General features: G+C 38.2%; 1 protein-coding gene across 1 annotated transcript; it reads right to left on the bottom strand.

Annotated features, from left to right (window-relative positions):
* Positions 1-435: 435 nt before the first annotated feature.
* LOC310952384 (eIF5-mimic protein 2-A-like) lies at positions 436-11,698 on the bottom strand. Its single transcript, XM_083920989.1, has 12 exons — positions 11,584-11,698; positions 11,255-11,328; positions 10,315-10,491; positions 9,515-9,609; positions 9,348-9,413; positions 9,039-9,174; positions 6,747-6,856; positions 6,327-6,497; positions 5,845-5,991; positions 3,198-3,336; positions 2,834-2,956; positions 436-1,137 (listed from the first exon to the last, which is right to left on the bottom strand). The coding sequence occupies exons 2-12, from the start codon at positions 11,316-11,318 to the stop codon at positions 1,100-1,102; spliced, it is 1,266 nt and encodes a 421-aa protein (XP_083777115.1). The 5' UTR covers positions 11,319-11,328; positions 11,584-11,698; the 3' UTR covers positions 436-1,099.
* Between the last annotated feature and the right edge of the window lie 1,775 nt (positions 11,699-13,473).

Genomic DNA, 13,473 nt, shown 5'->3' with positions numbered 1-13,473 from the left:
ATTTGTTTTGCTGCTTGGCATTGAAATGAGCAGGCTGTTTTTTCCAGACTTTGTAAAATGACTTGTCATAATGAATGTGCATGGACCTCCGTTTTCATAACATGTTGAATCGCCATCTCACTCTCATATTTGTATGCTTGACTGAGCTGTAATTACCATTTAAAGTGGGGTGAATGAGATGGTTGTTTGCACCTCAGGTCACGCATGCTAGGCTGCCTTTCTTGATTACTTGATTAGGTGAGGCTGGAGATGAACCGATGGAAAAGTTTGAGGCAACACAGGTGGATTCCCCTGAATTTCTACAAGAAGCTTTCAACGCCATTGGCTGTGTGTGCGTGTACAATATTATACTAATATCTTGAAATTGCTCATATCTTTTTATCAAGTATGTTCACACTATAATAATTATTTGATATGATCAAATATAATAGTAAATCCAGCTGTAATGAATACATGTATTTCCCTTTATTTTAAAAAGTCAAACTGTTTGGTAAAGGAAAAACTTTCATGGTTCTGTTACACCAGATGTATAGAGCATTTGATGGGGCACTGCAACCATTGCTGTTTGTAATGGCACAGCTCCATCAACAATAATGGAGACAGAATCTTAAAACTGGCAAAAAAAATATAAAGTTGTCACATAATTGGCCGAAATGCATAATGTGGCTACAAAAACAGTTTGCCTTTCAGAGGACCTAGATATCATGGCTACACAGATGGACCTGTGGCAAAGAAGAATTCCATGACTAAATATAATAGCTGTGAAATATGCCTCCAAACTGACTAATTTTAAAGGGTACCATCTGTCCCCCTGTGTTACATGAAAGGGGTTTTGATCTATTTAGCTAAAAGTGGCACTGTGACCGGCTCCTGAAGGAGTATAAAGACAAGTACAAGTATTGATTCAGACAGAAAACATGTTGAAAATGAAAAGAATATAAAAGCCCTTACATTACAGTTGAACTAGATATTAGGAGGTAGGGAATAGAGAAAGGGAAAAAAAATACGGCCAGACTTCTGTAACAAGTCCCTCTACTGCATCTGGTGCCAAGTTTAATGTAAAAATACAAATCAAGATGGCAGTTCTAGCTAGTGGTCCTCAGTCTGCCTCTTCCTCCTCCTCCTCAGACTCGGACTCTGTAAAAAAAAGAAAACATCAGTCAGAAATAGGCGGGGCTGGGGATATGACTAAAATCTCCTATTCCAATATATACGTAATTTCTAGGGGTGACCCCGAATAGACAACTATTCGACGATTGGATTTGATCCAAGGAGCCTGATCCGACAATCTCAGTGTCGAAACGTTGCAAAATGTTGTTATGAAACAATGGATTATTCCATTCTGGCTCTGGGGGTGCTGAATGTCTGATTTTACATATAGATGTTTGGTTTCTCCCAATAAACCATGATAAATAGCCTATTTGGGTATAAATATAAGCCTGTTAAACAATAAAGTTGCTAAAAATGTCTAAATAACTCATGTGCTTTTAATCTATCTCCTTAGTGTGCAGGAATAACCCCCTCCCCTTCAACTAAGTTGTACTATCCAGGATCCGGCACCGTCACAGTGCATCTTGGCTGGGCTTTAAATCTATCTGGGCGTCAGAAATACAACAGTCTGCAACTGTTTAATCATCAGCATAATTTCATTTGAATTTCTTTTCTCATTTGTTGTTTTTCATTATAGACTTTCAATCCGAAACATACTGACACAGCGACGTGAAACGGAAACTACAGTTCTAAATATACCTTCAGCTATTGTCAAAGAAAGATACAAACAAAACACATTGATGTTATAACAACTAATACTTTTAATAAGATGCTCCTATCAGAAATCAATCTCTCAGTAACCATCTGCCTGATACTTGTGGCTGCGCAGCGCTGGACTCATGTGCACCTGCCGCTGTCTGGTTCATGTCTGTGGCTCGCCACCCCGGATCAGAGGGTTTTTCAAGAGCAGAAAAAAACTAAAACTGATTTGACGACAAGTATTCCACTATAACATTTTTTAGTCGGCGACACCCATGGTAATTTCGTATCTCTAATGATATAGCATGTATTCTGGTAATTCAATAATTAAATAAATACATACTCTATATGAATTTATTTTTGTTAAATACTTGACAAATGAAAAGTACTGAGAATTTAGTAGGAGTACTTTAGTGCAAAATAAACACAATGTGCAAGGATCAGAACGTAAAATGTCATCTATATGAAATAAATCGTGATGTAATGCAGTTACGCCGGTGGTTTTCCAATATCACGATAGAAACGATAAAAGAAAAATACAGTAAATACGATAGACATTTTTATGTGATTTTGATGCTATTTAGCTTCCTCCTATTGCCTGCTTCCATACTGGGAAATATGAAAGGATTTTATCTCAATATATCACGATATATGCTCACGTATGTGAAGTCATGAGTTAAATCATCTGGTTGATGTCAATCACATTGAATTGTGTGGTAATGTAAAGTTTCATTATAGATTCAAAACAGCAATTTTTCAAATTATATTCTTTCAGGTATTTCCATCATTTTCTGAGAATTCTTAGACTTAATGTGCCATTGTCAATTAAGGCAACGTAACTGAGTAGAGACAAAATCTCAATCTGATTTTTTTCACGATATCCTTTCCATTGAAAAACAATTAATGATCATACTGAATTATTTTGCTCAAAAACCTACACTAAGCATTCCTATCAATGCCATTTAAATTAAGAAGTGTTATTCAGCACAAACCCATGGCATATATTGGCAACCCTTGACTGTGGGAAGTAGAACCAATATCAAACTGTCAAAGGCAGAAACAAAGGAGACTGTGAGGTGCTTACCTTCCTCTGCGTTCTTGAGCCATTCAACAAACTTCTTCATCTGTTCAAGGAAAACACTCTTTCCTCTGGCAGATTGGGCTTCATTGTACCACCTCAGAATTACCTCCTCACTCAAGACATCCGCTTTGAAAAAAACAAACATGAAAGATTGATGAAAAATAAAACTGCACAAATGTTTCCGCGGGTGCTTGAGAAAAAAAATGTCCCCAGGCAGGTTGATGACATCAAGACACACTTTTAGCAATATTCTCTGGCCATCTGGCATTATTCACACATCATGGCTTCATAACCTCCCTCTATACAACAAACTGTTTTTCATCAAATGTGAGGATGAAAAAATGAGCTCCATGGACACATAACTTACCTTTGTAAAGGAGCACAATAATTTTCTGGAAGGCCTTCATGAAGTGGATGTTGTCATAACAGTAGTCCTGGATCTTCAACAGGAGAGTATATTCAGAGAGGCCCTGGGAGGTAAAAGCCTTCAACAGTGGGCTGTATTGCTGAGAATGCAAAACAGAGAAAACTTGAGTTAGAGATGTACAGAAATCTGATATTCAAAAGGTATGAGGAATTCTTACATTACTTCCACTTTGCCATTGAAATGGCTTTGAGTAAGGAAATGGATTATCATCCGTGCCAAATTCAAATTCTACAGCAGACAGACGGATTATGTTTAAAAGGTCCCATATTCACACACACACACACACACACACACACACACACACACACACACACACACACACACACACACACACACACACACACACACACACACACACACACACACACACACACACACACACACACACACACACACACACACACACACACACACACACACACACACACACACACACACACACACACACACACACACACACACACACACACACACACACACACACACACACACACACACACACACACACACACACACACACACACACACACACACACACACACACACACACACACACACACACACACACACACACACACACACACACACACACACACACGACAGTATAGCGGCAAAAAGTAAGGAAATGTGATCGAGCACGAAAAAGAAAAGCACAATGACTGAAAGAACAGGGAAAATTGCTGAATTTACAGGTTTTTTCAAGGTTCTTCTAGTTTTTCTTCTTCTGATAAAGCATGATTAATAATGTCGGGGCCCAAACAAACAGTAGCCTAGGGGCCCATGACCAACTTAATCCGCCACCGGGGGTAGGCATAGCAAGCAATGAACAAAACAAGGCTGACACATTTCCATAAACAAAACTATAAAGACTGATCAGGTTGATGACGTTATGGCATTCACAAGGCCAGCTAAAGGTATGCATTCTCTTCCAGTTTCTCCGTAACTATGGCAACCAGACTCCGTAAACCAGAACAACGGCGTTCGGTGAGGTGGCGTTAACAATGGGCTGCTTTCGGCTCAGATGCTGAAACATCAACCACACATTGCACCTTTTTGGCTTCTTTTTTAAGTGTGAAATGATCCCAAACTGATTCTCCGCCTTTTCCAGATGTAGTGGTGTGCATCCACAAAAATGGTCCATTTGTAACAATGATCCCTGCGCTGAACAGGCCGCATTACGCGCAAGATAAGGGTTTTGATCTATTTAGCTAAAAGTGGCACTGACCAGCTCCTTAAGGGAGAATACAGACGAGTACAAGTATTGATTCAGACAGAAAACATGTTGAAAATGAAAAGAATATAAAAGCCCTTACATTACAGTTGAACTAGATATTAGGAGGTAGGGAATAGAGAAGGGAAAAAAGAAATACGGCCAGACTTCTGTAACAAGACCCTCTACTGCCCCTGTTAAATCGATTACAAAAAATTGTAAATTGTTATATATATACGGTATATAATTTATCATTTTCAATTGCACTGTGACCGTAATAAACCCTCTCATTCTGGGCGACGAGTGCCTGACACAGGACAGCCGCAAATGCAGGAGTCCAGTGGTGCAGCCAATTACCAAGTGATGCGATTTCCGACACAGGCATCTTATTAAAAGTATTTGTTGTTATAAAATAAATGTTTTTATATCTCTCTTTGACAATAGCGGATTTTCACTGTGCTGTGGCACAGCTGTAATTACCCGATAATGTATTAATTCCACTGAAACACATCAGCCAGTGTCGGAGTCGCACACAGAGCGTGTGTCTGGTGTGTGTTACAGTTGTTTTCTGGTGATTTAATGAAGAGAGAAACATCAGTCTCTGGCCTCGAGTAATAATGCGTAAGAGTGACTCCTTGGGCTCATTTGATCTTCACACACCCCTCAGCCTGTAAAGTGCATGATTCATGACACAGAGAGATAAACGATAGAGCAACATATGAAATGATAGACATTCTTCTATCGTCATATGGTAGAGCCCTTATAACATCATTAAAGATTCAGAGAATCTGAAGAAATATCTGAAGATACTGTAGAACTGTAGCTTAAATCCCACACGAAGAAAGAATAGGAAAAGATTACACTTTCAATTAAAGCAACTGTTTACCTCAGTTCCCAAATGCTTAAAGAAGAGGTGATGGAACAGAGTGCTAAACATGGCATCAAAGTCTAAATGAGGATATAATATTCTGTTTTGACATTTACATATAGGGGTTTAATGATCTGCCAATCATTGCAGTCTGTTTTTAGTTATATTTTACACAGCATCCCAAATTTTGGGTTGTGTGTGCGTATGTTTATGTGCATATATATATATTTACATGTCGCCAAAGTGCTGTAACAGTCATTTCCCGGCTGTAATATTCAGAGAGACAGTATGGGGAAAATAATGTGTTTTTTAAACAATAAAGTATGTAAACATGTTCTAGTACAAATCCAAAATACAAGTTTGAAACCTGAAATGAGCATAATATGGGACCTTTTTTTGGAACAATTTAAGAGCAACATCCATATGTTTCTTTAGCTCTCTTGTTTCAGAGTGCATTGTCATGACTGCCACAGAGTAAAGGAGGAGCAGAGCAATAAAACAGTTGTCACCTTTAGAAGTTTGATGGCTTGTTCTGTGACCAGCTCTTCCTTCTTGTTCCACTCCACGGAGCTCATTATACTGGCCCAAATTAGTCCAATCATTGTCTGCTCAGAGATGTTGTTCTTCTTAATTTCCTCTCGGACGTAGGCGATGATCTGTAAGACCCAAGCCCAAAGATGGAACACGCGTTATTGGAAAAGTGGGCAAACCATGGCCAGCATATGCTGACGCTTATTGCTTATCAAATCCAGCATTTGTTTGAGGTATGAGAACCCTGGCAGGATACAGAGGCTTGCAAGAGCAGATAATATGTGGAGGATGTGTAGATGTCAGCAACTTGTCATTCAGTCACTGCATCCCTTTCTCCAGGGTTCCTCAAGACAAACAGGGGCAGAGGTTAAGAAGAAAGCAATCTTAAGTGCCACTCCTCAGTGGTGTGATGCATAAAATAGGACTTGGTTAATAAAAAAAGAAGTGGTAAAAGACGTACATCTTTGAGGGGGTCCCCACGTGACATCTGCTCCTCAATCTCCTTCTGCAGCTCCTTGCGAGCACCTATGGACTGTTGGTTTTTGGCAAAGTCTGAAAGCTCCTTCAGTCCAGCGTCTGAGAAGTACTTTGAGAAGTGCTCACAACTGCGCTTGTTGGCAGGGAAGAGCTCCTGTAAAAAGCGTAAATTCAAATATTGAGGCAGACCCTCTTCAGCTAGACATGCCTTCTTTAGCAATTAAGAAGCCTTTATTCCTTAATTTAGTACTGGATGCTATAACAGCTCGGAACTCTCATACAGATTATTAATCATATTTTAATCAAACAAATGTAAGGCAGACTGCTGCTCCTTACCGCATGGTGAAGCCTAATGCTTCATCTTAGCCTTGTACAGATTTTGTTTTAGAGGAGTAATTCTCACCATGAGCCTGCTGTCCATGCCAACCTTTCGGAGACTGGCAGAAACAGAGTTGATGTCCTTTCCAGAAAGCCAGGATTTGAAGAGTTTTACAGCAAAGCACGCTGAAACACCTGAACAAATGCATGGAAATGTGAGTCAGCTGTTGCTAACAGACCTGCCTGGATAAAGTAAGGCCTAAGAAATACATTGGTAAACAGGCTGCGATTAGACAGGTTTTACCTGGAACAATGCCTAAAACAAGAATGCAATCAACAAAGTTTGTTATGCCAACAGGTGCATGGTTTCAGTGAACATCATTTCAGTGACACTCTTTGCAAATATAAAATAGACAACAGCTCCTCTCCATCTAAGCCAAATGGCGATCATTGGGTGCCTTTGTTATAAACTGAAGCTGCTTATCACTTAATTTATTTTCTTTTACAAGCAAACAACAATTGGTTGGCAACACCATGGGCTTCATGCATGATAGAAGTGCACGCACAGAAACATACATATGTCTTTTCCCACACACAAACTGGTAGGCAGATTGTGCAGCAAAAATGTATGCACCTCACGAATACCTCAGACCAGGCGTACACACACTTTAGCTGAGCTAGCTGCAGGTGATATGATAAAAAGGAGACTGAATAGAACTTGAGACAGGAAACATTGTTTTTTTTAGATCATTTGCCCAGTTTACTAATCGTGTAACTATTTTTGCAGTCTGCAAAATGTCAATCAAAGGGGCTCTTATAAACTTACATTTTAAATGGTTTAAGAGTGGTTTTTTAAATGTATTTAATGTTGTACATCATCTCCCTGTTAATCAATTAATTGAAATCTGAATTGTGAAGCACTTTGTAAAATCTGAATAAGTACGATAACATAATCATCCTTTTGACATTTCATTATAATAATGATTGAAATTTTATTGTGATGATGATCTGCAGAAACATGGCGTGATAAGTTAAAGGTACGGAAGCTACAAAACCAGTCACAGCCATAATGACAGCACTCTGGCACAGCAGGAGGATCTCGCTGCTGCATCACAGTTGGTGAAATTACAATAAGGGCGTTTCTACAGCCATTTCATATTTAATGACTACATTTATAAAACAAAGTTGGGCGTGCACGCAGCTTTATAAATCTGCGAAAAAATTATTTATGCACATTTTGGTTTTCGTTGTGACTCTACACAAGAGTTTTATGCAAAAGCAACACTTGTGTAACATCTGCATCTTTTTTCAGACATCATCAATTCATACTCTAAGCATGTAACAAGACCATTTAAACCTATTCACACAAATAATGACCCTTGTCTTTCCTCAGGTTTTCTTTTTTGGACTTTTAAAACAATCTATAAACTAATTATTTTATCTCATGCAGTTGTAAAATATGTGTATTTTGGCTGAAGTCTTCGTAATGGGTTTAAATGCAACGTTTGTCCCTGTTTATTTTTTAAGGCAAACATTCAGTTCACACCTTTGCCACAATTGTTGTTTTGCCAATTTAAAGGATCATTGTCAAAGTGTTTGTTAAATTATGCATTAAAGCAAGAAAATAATGCAATCTCAAATATCAATATCAGTTTTGGCCTCAAAATCCAAGTTAGCTGGACTATAATTTGATCAGCTGCCCTTTGTTGGCATTAGTTCTTTGAGGGTAGCTTGGCGTGCCAGCTTGTAAACCAGTCTGTATGTCTGTCGATGGAATCAAGTTGCATGCATTTGTGATTTCCGACAAACTAATTTCGCCAAATGTTTAATTTGTGTAGTAATGCGCTCATCATTGGAATTGAAAAGGATAATGGTTACTTTTGTTGTTTATAAAAAATACAGCAATGCACGCACAGTAATTACAGTACAGTAGTAAGAGCACAAGTGAAGTCATTAGTAATCTCTCACATTTACCAACTCATATGGAAGAATACGATTTTAATAATGTGTATGCAATGCTGAACCAAAGACTGCTTATCCCTCTGATAACTGTAAACCATTTAGACACTAATAAAGGTTGGAAATATATGCAGATTTTCACTGCTACCCTTCACATGTTTCAGAACTTTTATGAAATCAAGGAGAAGACAATAAGCTAAGCATTTCAAGCAGATGGGGAAGAGTGAGAGTGAAAAAAGAAGAGCAACAGAGAATACTGTAATATATATTTTAAGATTGATTTGAAAGTATGAGAGGCTTTCCCCCCTACTCACATTAAATTATTTAACATCAGTCCAACTACTTCTTCGTACAGACCTTATTTATGAAACAATGTAGAACACAACTAGACATGCCTAGGAGGCAGAGATGTAGGTACCTTCTTTGACTAGGTTCTCATTGAAGAGGCTGCTAAGAATGGCTGCAGAGCAATTGCCCTGGGAGAGCAGAATTCCAGTTAGCATTGCTAGCTTGTTGCGCTCAGACTCTGTGAAGCCCTTGAGAAACAGCAGCAGCTGCCAAAGAAGAAACATAAACACAAATCCTGAATTGAGTCAGACATACAATCAGTTTTTTTTTTTTTTTTAATTTGAGTTGGATCAACATGCTGTCATGAATTCAAGAAACTTGAAGTAGACATGTGATGTGTGCTTTACATAAGTAGAATGGCCTTTGGCCAAAGACAAACCTTTTTAATCTCCTCCTCAAACCCTTTCTCCAAGTATTTGTAACGCCTGATGAGCTTGTTAAAGACCTAGAGGAAACACAAAACAGTATTTCTACTAACTGAACATTTTGATTCTTAACCTTCCTGTGATAACAGTGAATACTGAGCAGCAATTTAACAATATTCACCTGGGCATACGCCTGCATGGTCTCCATGTCCTCTTGTGCTTTGAAGAGACAGAACTCAGTGCTGGTCATCTCATCTGACAAGGTACCCCCTGGGGCTGAGAAGAAACACATTTCCACAATTTTGTGAGTCTGCTTTATGTTCTAATGAGCTGTTTGTCTACGAGTGTGTGTTTACAATAGTAAAGTAAAAGTATAAATAATATTAGTCTCATGAAATATGGGGCCGGTTTGACAAATATATTTTAGACTGGTCTTTAGCGTTAGGCCAGTCTTACAATACGTTTACTGCTAGATTAGTCTAGACAGTTTAGACTATTTTAAACCTAAAAAGTTAGCTGCCCTGTCCCCAGACTAAAGGTGTGTTCACACTGGGCCGCAACAGATGCGACAAAACGCTTGAAACGCAAGTAATGTGTCGCGTGATCATGCAGTTAGCGAGTAGCTGCCTTAAGCTCAGCCATGTTGTGCTAAATGAGTAGTTATGCTAGTGCCAACCAGGTCTGAATACTTCTAAAAGAACAGGAATGAGCTCTCAGATGAAGTGTGTGGCTTTTTAAAGATACAATGGTAAATATGCGTCTTGAAGTCGCATATGTACCATTGACTTTGTATTTAATCCTGTCGCAGTTGTCGCGTCTGTCGCCCCTGGTGTGAACGCACCTTAAGAGCCATGTTATTCTATCTAAAGTCGGACTAGCAGTTACATCTAAGACAAAGTCAGAGTCAATCTTTGTGAGACTGGCCCGTAGTGTCCAGCTGTATAATGTATTAAACTCATTAAAAGCAGTCCTGCCTCTTACCCAGCATTCCGCCCGCCACCATGATGTCGAATAGGACCTCAGCATAGCGTCGGTAGTCAAGCTTGGCCCCAGAGGCATCAAGGAACTTTGTGACAGCTTCCAAATCAGTGCCAGATTGGTTCAGACCTTGTACGATGCTTTCCTGAAACTGGGTAGGGTCAAACCTCTCCTTTTCATCTGTCGAAAATACATACAACAAAATATTGACTTGAGTGCATTCCTGCCACTCACTTGTGACCTTATGACATTCCATAAGACATACATAAAGTTGCATATTATCTTCCTTGCATATACCATTCCAGTTAAGTCCTAAAGTTGAGGATGGGCCTCAACTGTAGGACTGACTGTGCGTGCGTGCGCTCACTCAGTGATCAGTGTCAGTGAAAAAATATTATACAATGTGGCAATGTTGTGTATCTAGTCAGTGAACAAATCATCAGTTCATGGTCTTTAGTGATCAAACCATACGATCCTATTCCTGTATTGCTGAATGGCAAAGTCAGTACTATGGAAAGCTGGTTATACCTGATGGAGACCCGTGTGATAAAATATGATAGAACTGTGTTAATCCCAAAGGGGATTGTTGTTCCAGATTGCAGTAATAAGATAACAATAACAAACAAGATAACAAAGGAGAATCAAAATGGTGAAATATATATATAAAAAAAATGTATAAGGAGTAAAGTGCAAACGACAGAACATGATGTCAATAGACACACATGATATTGGACATAAAGCCTATGGCATTGTAATTGAAAAATATTACACATGACCATAGTGGACGGGATATTAAAATTATTATTATTATTATTATTTAGTCAGTAATTCATCTTTCCTTCCTGCTAATGTATTAGACAGAATTACGATTAAAGACTATCCAACCAAGAAAGAGTTTAATGGTAATACTGTGAGAACTGTGTGATGCCTTCAAGTGTCTTACCTCTTTTTCTGGTTTTGAAACGCTGGCCTGTTAGCGTAGGCTTCTGCTGCCTTTGATTACTCATAAAAGACTCTCTGGAACAAAGGGGAAATACATAAGATCAGGATTAAGACATGACATCTATGATGTGTATCTATTAAACGACGTTTTGTGACACGAACAATTTTAAAATGTTAACGTTAAAGCCACGGATTTCGTCAGACAACACCTGGTGACGTTAGTGCTAGGTTAGCTAACGTTAGCGAACAGTCAGCTGACGCATTGCCATGATAAGCGTCAATATATGAACGTCGCTCAATTGCATTAAACAATTACAAACAACAACTCACCGAAATCCTCTTAATGAGCAAAAACAGTCGGTAAAATTAATAAAACTAACGATATCACCGGGATCCACAAACACTACTTCGGTTCCGAGGAAGAGGAAATTATAGACGTTACGGCGCATGCGCACTGACACAATCAATGTGGGACGGCACACTTGTGTGGGGGACGGTACCTCACAAACTGTTAAAAACTGACAATACTGTCGGAATAAAACAAAACGGTTTTAAATGTACCAGCGACTTTAGCACGTATATGTGCTATATGGTTGCATTTACTATATTGCCTGTCACGCAGAATGAAGTAAAGTTACAATAACATTAATCCTTGCAATTACCTCCCCCCCGTTCATTTCGAAGTAACAATGGAGCCATTGTTGTTGAAATAAAAAAAAAAAAGAAAACCGATAGGCCTATGTTTAAGTGAAATTGGATTGATAAATGTATTATCTAGGCTATGTAAGGGATCTTTTTGATGCCAACTGTTTATCGTTTAGTCATGTACAAGTCCTTTACTTTTCCTATAACAAGCAGATCATTAAAGTTGTTTCAATACATAATAAAATATGTATTGAAAGTCAACTTTAATGGTCTATACTCTATCCCATCATATCAAAAATAAATTATGTCATCATTCACTGAGCATAGAACTAATTTTGGTGGTATTGATTATTAATGCCAAATGGAACGACAGAGGTTATATGTAATACATTCTTTGGTTTTTGTATTGGCAGAGGATTATTACCATATACGCTACATTCTGTATAAAATTAAAGGAGCACACGTCTAAATTTTACAAAATAGGCATTTATCTATTACAAATCTTTATTCCTCCGAATTATTAGATATTGACTATAAATACCCTAAGGCTTTTGCAATAATTAACCTAAAAATCTTTAACGCATTTATTTTCATCCATCCCATACATTCAGTTACTTTTTGGACTGCAATGAAAGATTATGTTTTGTGTAAAACTAATCACCATATCAATATTAACCGTAAAAATGTTAAACACTGAATTGATTGTAAACTTATTGATTACATATTGTAAAATGTAGCCTAAATACCCTACATAAATGCTAAATACCCCCATTTCACTGGATTTATATGCAAATTAGAATATATAATATATATATATTTAACTATATATACTGTGTGTGTACATACTTATATATTTCTTTGTTTTATTGCTTTATAACATTTTTTTGATATTTTAAATATACACAATATGATTTTTTTCCAGTGAAGATTGAAATAAAAAAAAAAAAAAACCCTCCTCAAATGAATATTCTTTATTGAACAGGTCAATGAATAGAAGACAGAATCAGTCTTTTGGCCAGGAAAGCGTTTAACCCTCTCTACCGACCCAGAGTTAGTAGGCTATCACAAAGTAATGGGTCAAAGTCGTTGCTATCTATCATTAAGACACAGGAGGGGGGTGTTGTGCTGTCGGGTGGATGTGTAGGCCTATCCGTCAATATTAGATGAAGGGAAAACTGTAACGTTAACATTCACCTCGTCAATCCTGGTTCTGATTCCAGGAACTACTTTAAGCATGTTTGTTCCTGGGTTGGTCCAATTAATCCCCCGCTTTTGGCAAAGATTGAGCACACTCATCCATATTATTACACAAGCTGACCTACTTCACTAGTTATCAATCCAGTCATCCTTATCACTGCCATCATTCACTCATTCGATTTCCAGAAAGTCCACCCTTTGGCCCAGTAAAGGTTTGGTTTGGGTGTATGATATGTAGCTGCGTTGTTGGATGCGATGTAAGTCGTGAAGTGAGTAGGATACTTCATGTGGCAAAAAGTGAAAAAAAATTAAGTAATGAGTACCAAAATTTCCGACAACATTTGAAGGCATCACAGCCCCACCTCCCCCCTCGCTGGA

This window comes from Echiichthys vipera, assembly GCF_963691815.1.
Source record: "Echiichthys vipera genome assembly, chromosome: 10".
NCBI classification, from domain to species: domain Eukaryota; kingdom Metazoa; phylum Chordata; class Actinopteri; order Perciformes; family Trachinidae; genus Echiichthys; species Echiichthys vipera.
Note: the sequence above shows the minus strand (reverse complement) of the source record. Positions and strands in the feature narration are given on the sequence as shown.

What these genes read in the sequence shown, in the direction of transcription:
- LOC310952384 (XM_083920989.1), bottom strand. Translation starts at nt 11,318, where the DNA reads ATGAGTAATCAAAGGCAGCAGAAGCCTACGCTAACAGGCCAGCGTTTC. An exon ending in TTTCAAAACCAGAAAAAGAG is followed by an intron (nt 10,492 to 11,254) that starts GTAAGACACTTG and finishes TATTTTCGACAG; the next exon opens with ATGAAAAGGAGAGGTTTGAC. An exon ending in GTGGGGACCCCCTCAAAGAT is followed by an intron (nt 5,992 to 6,326) that starts GTACGTCTTTTA and finishes TGGGTCTTACAG; the next exon opens with ATCATCGCCTACGTCCGAGA.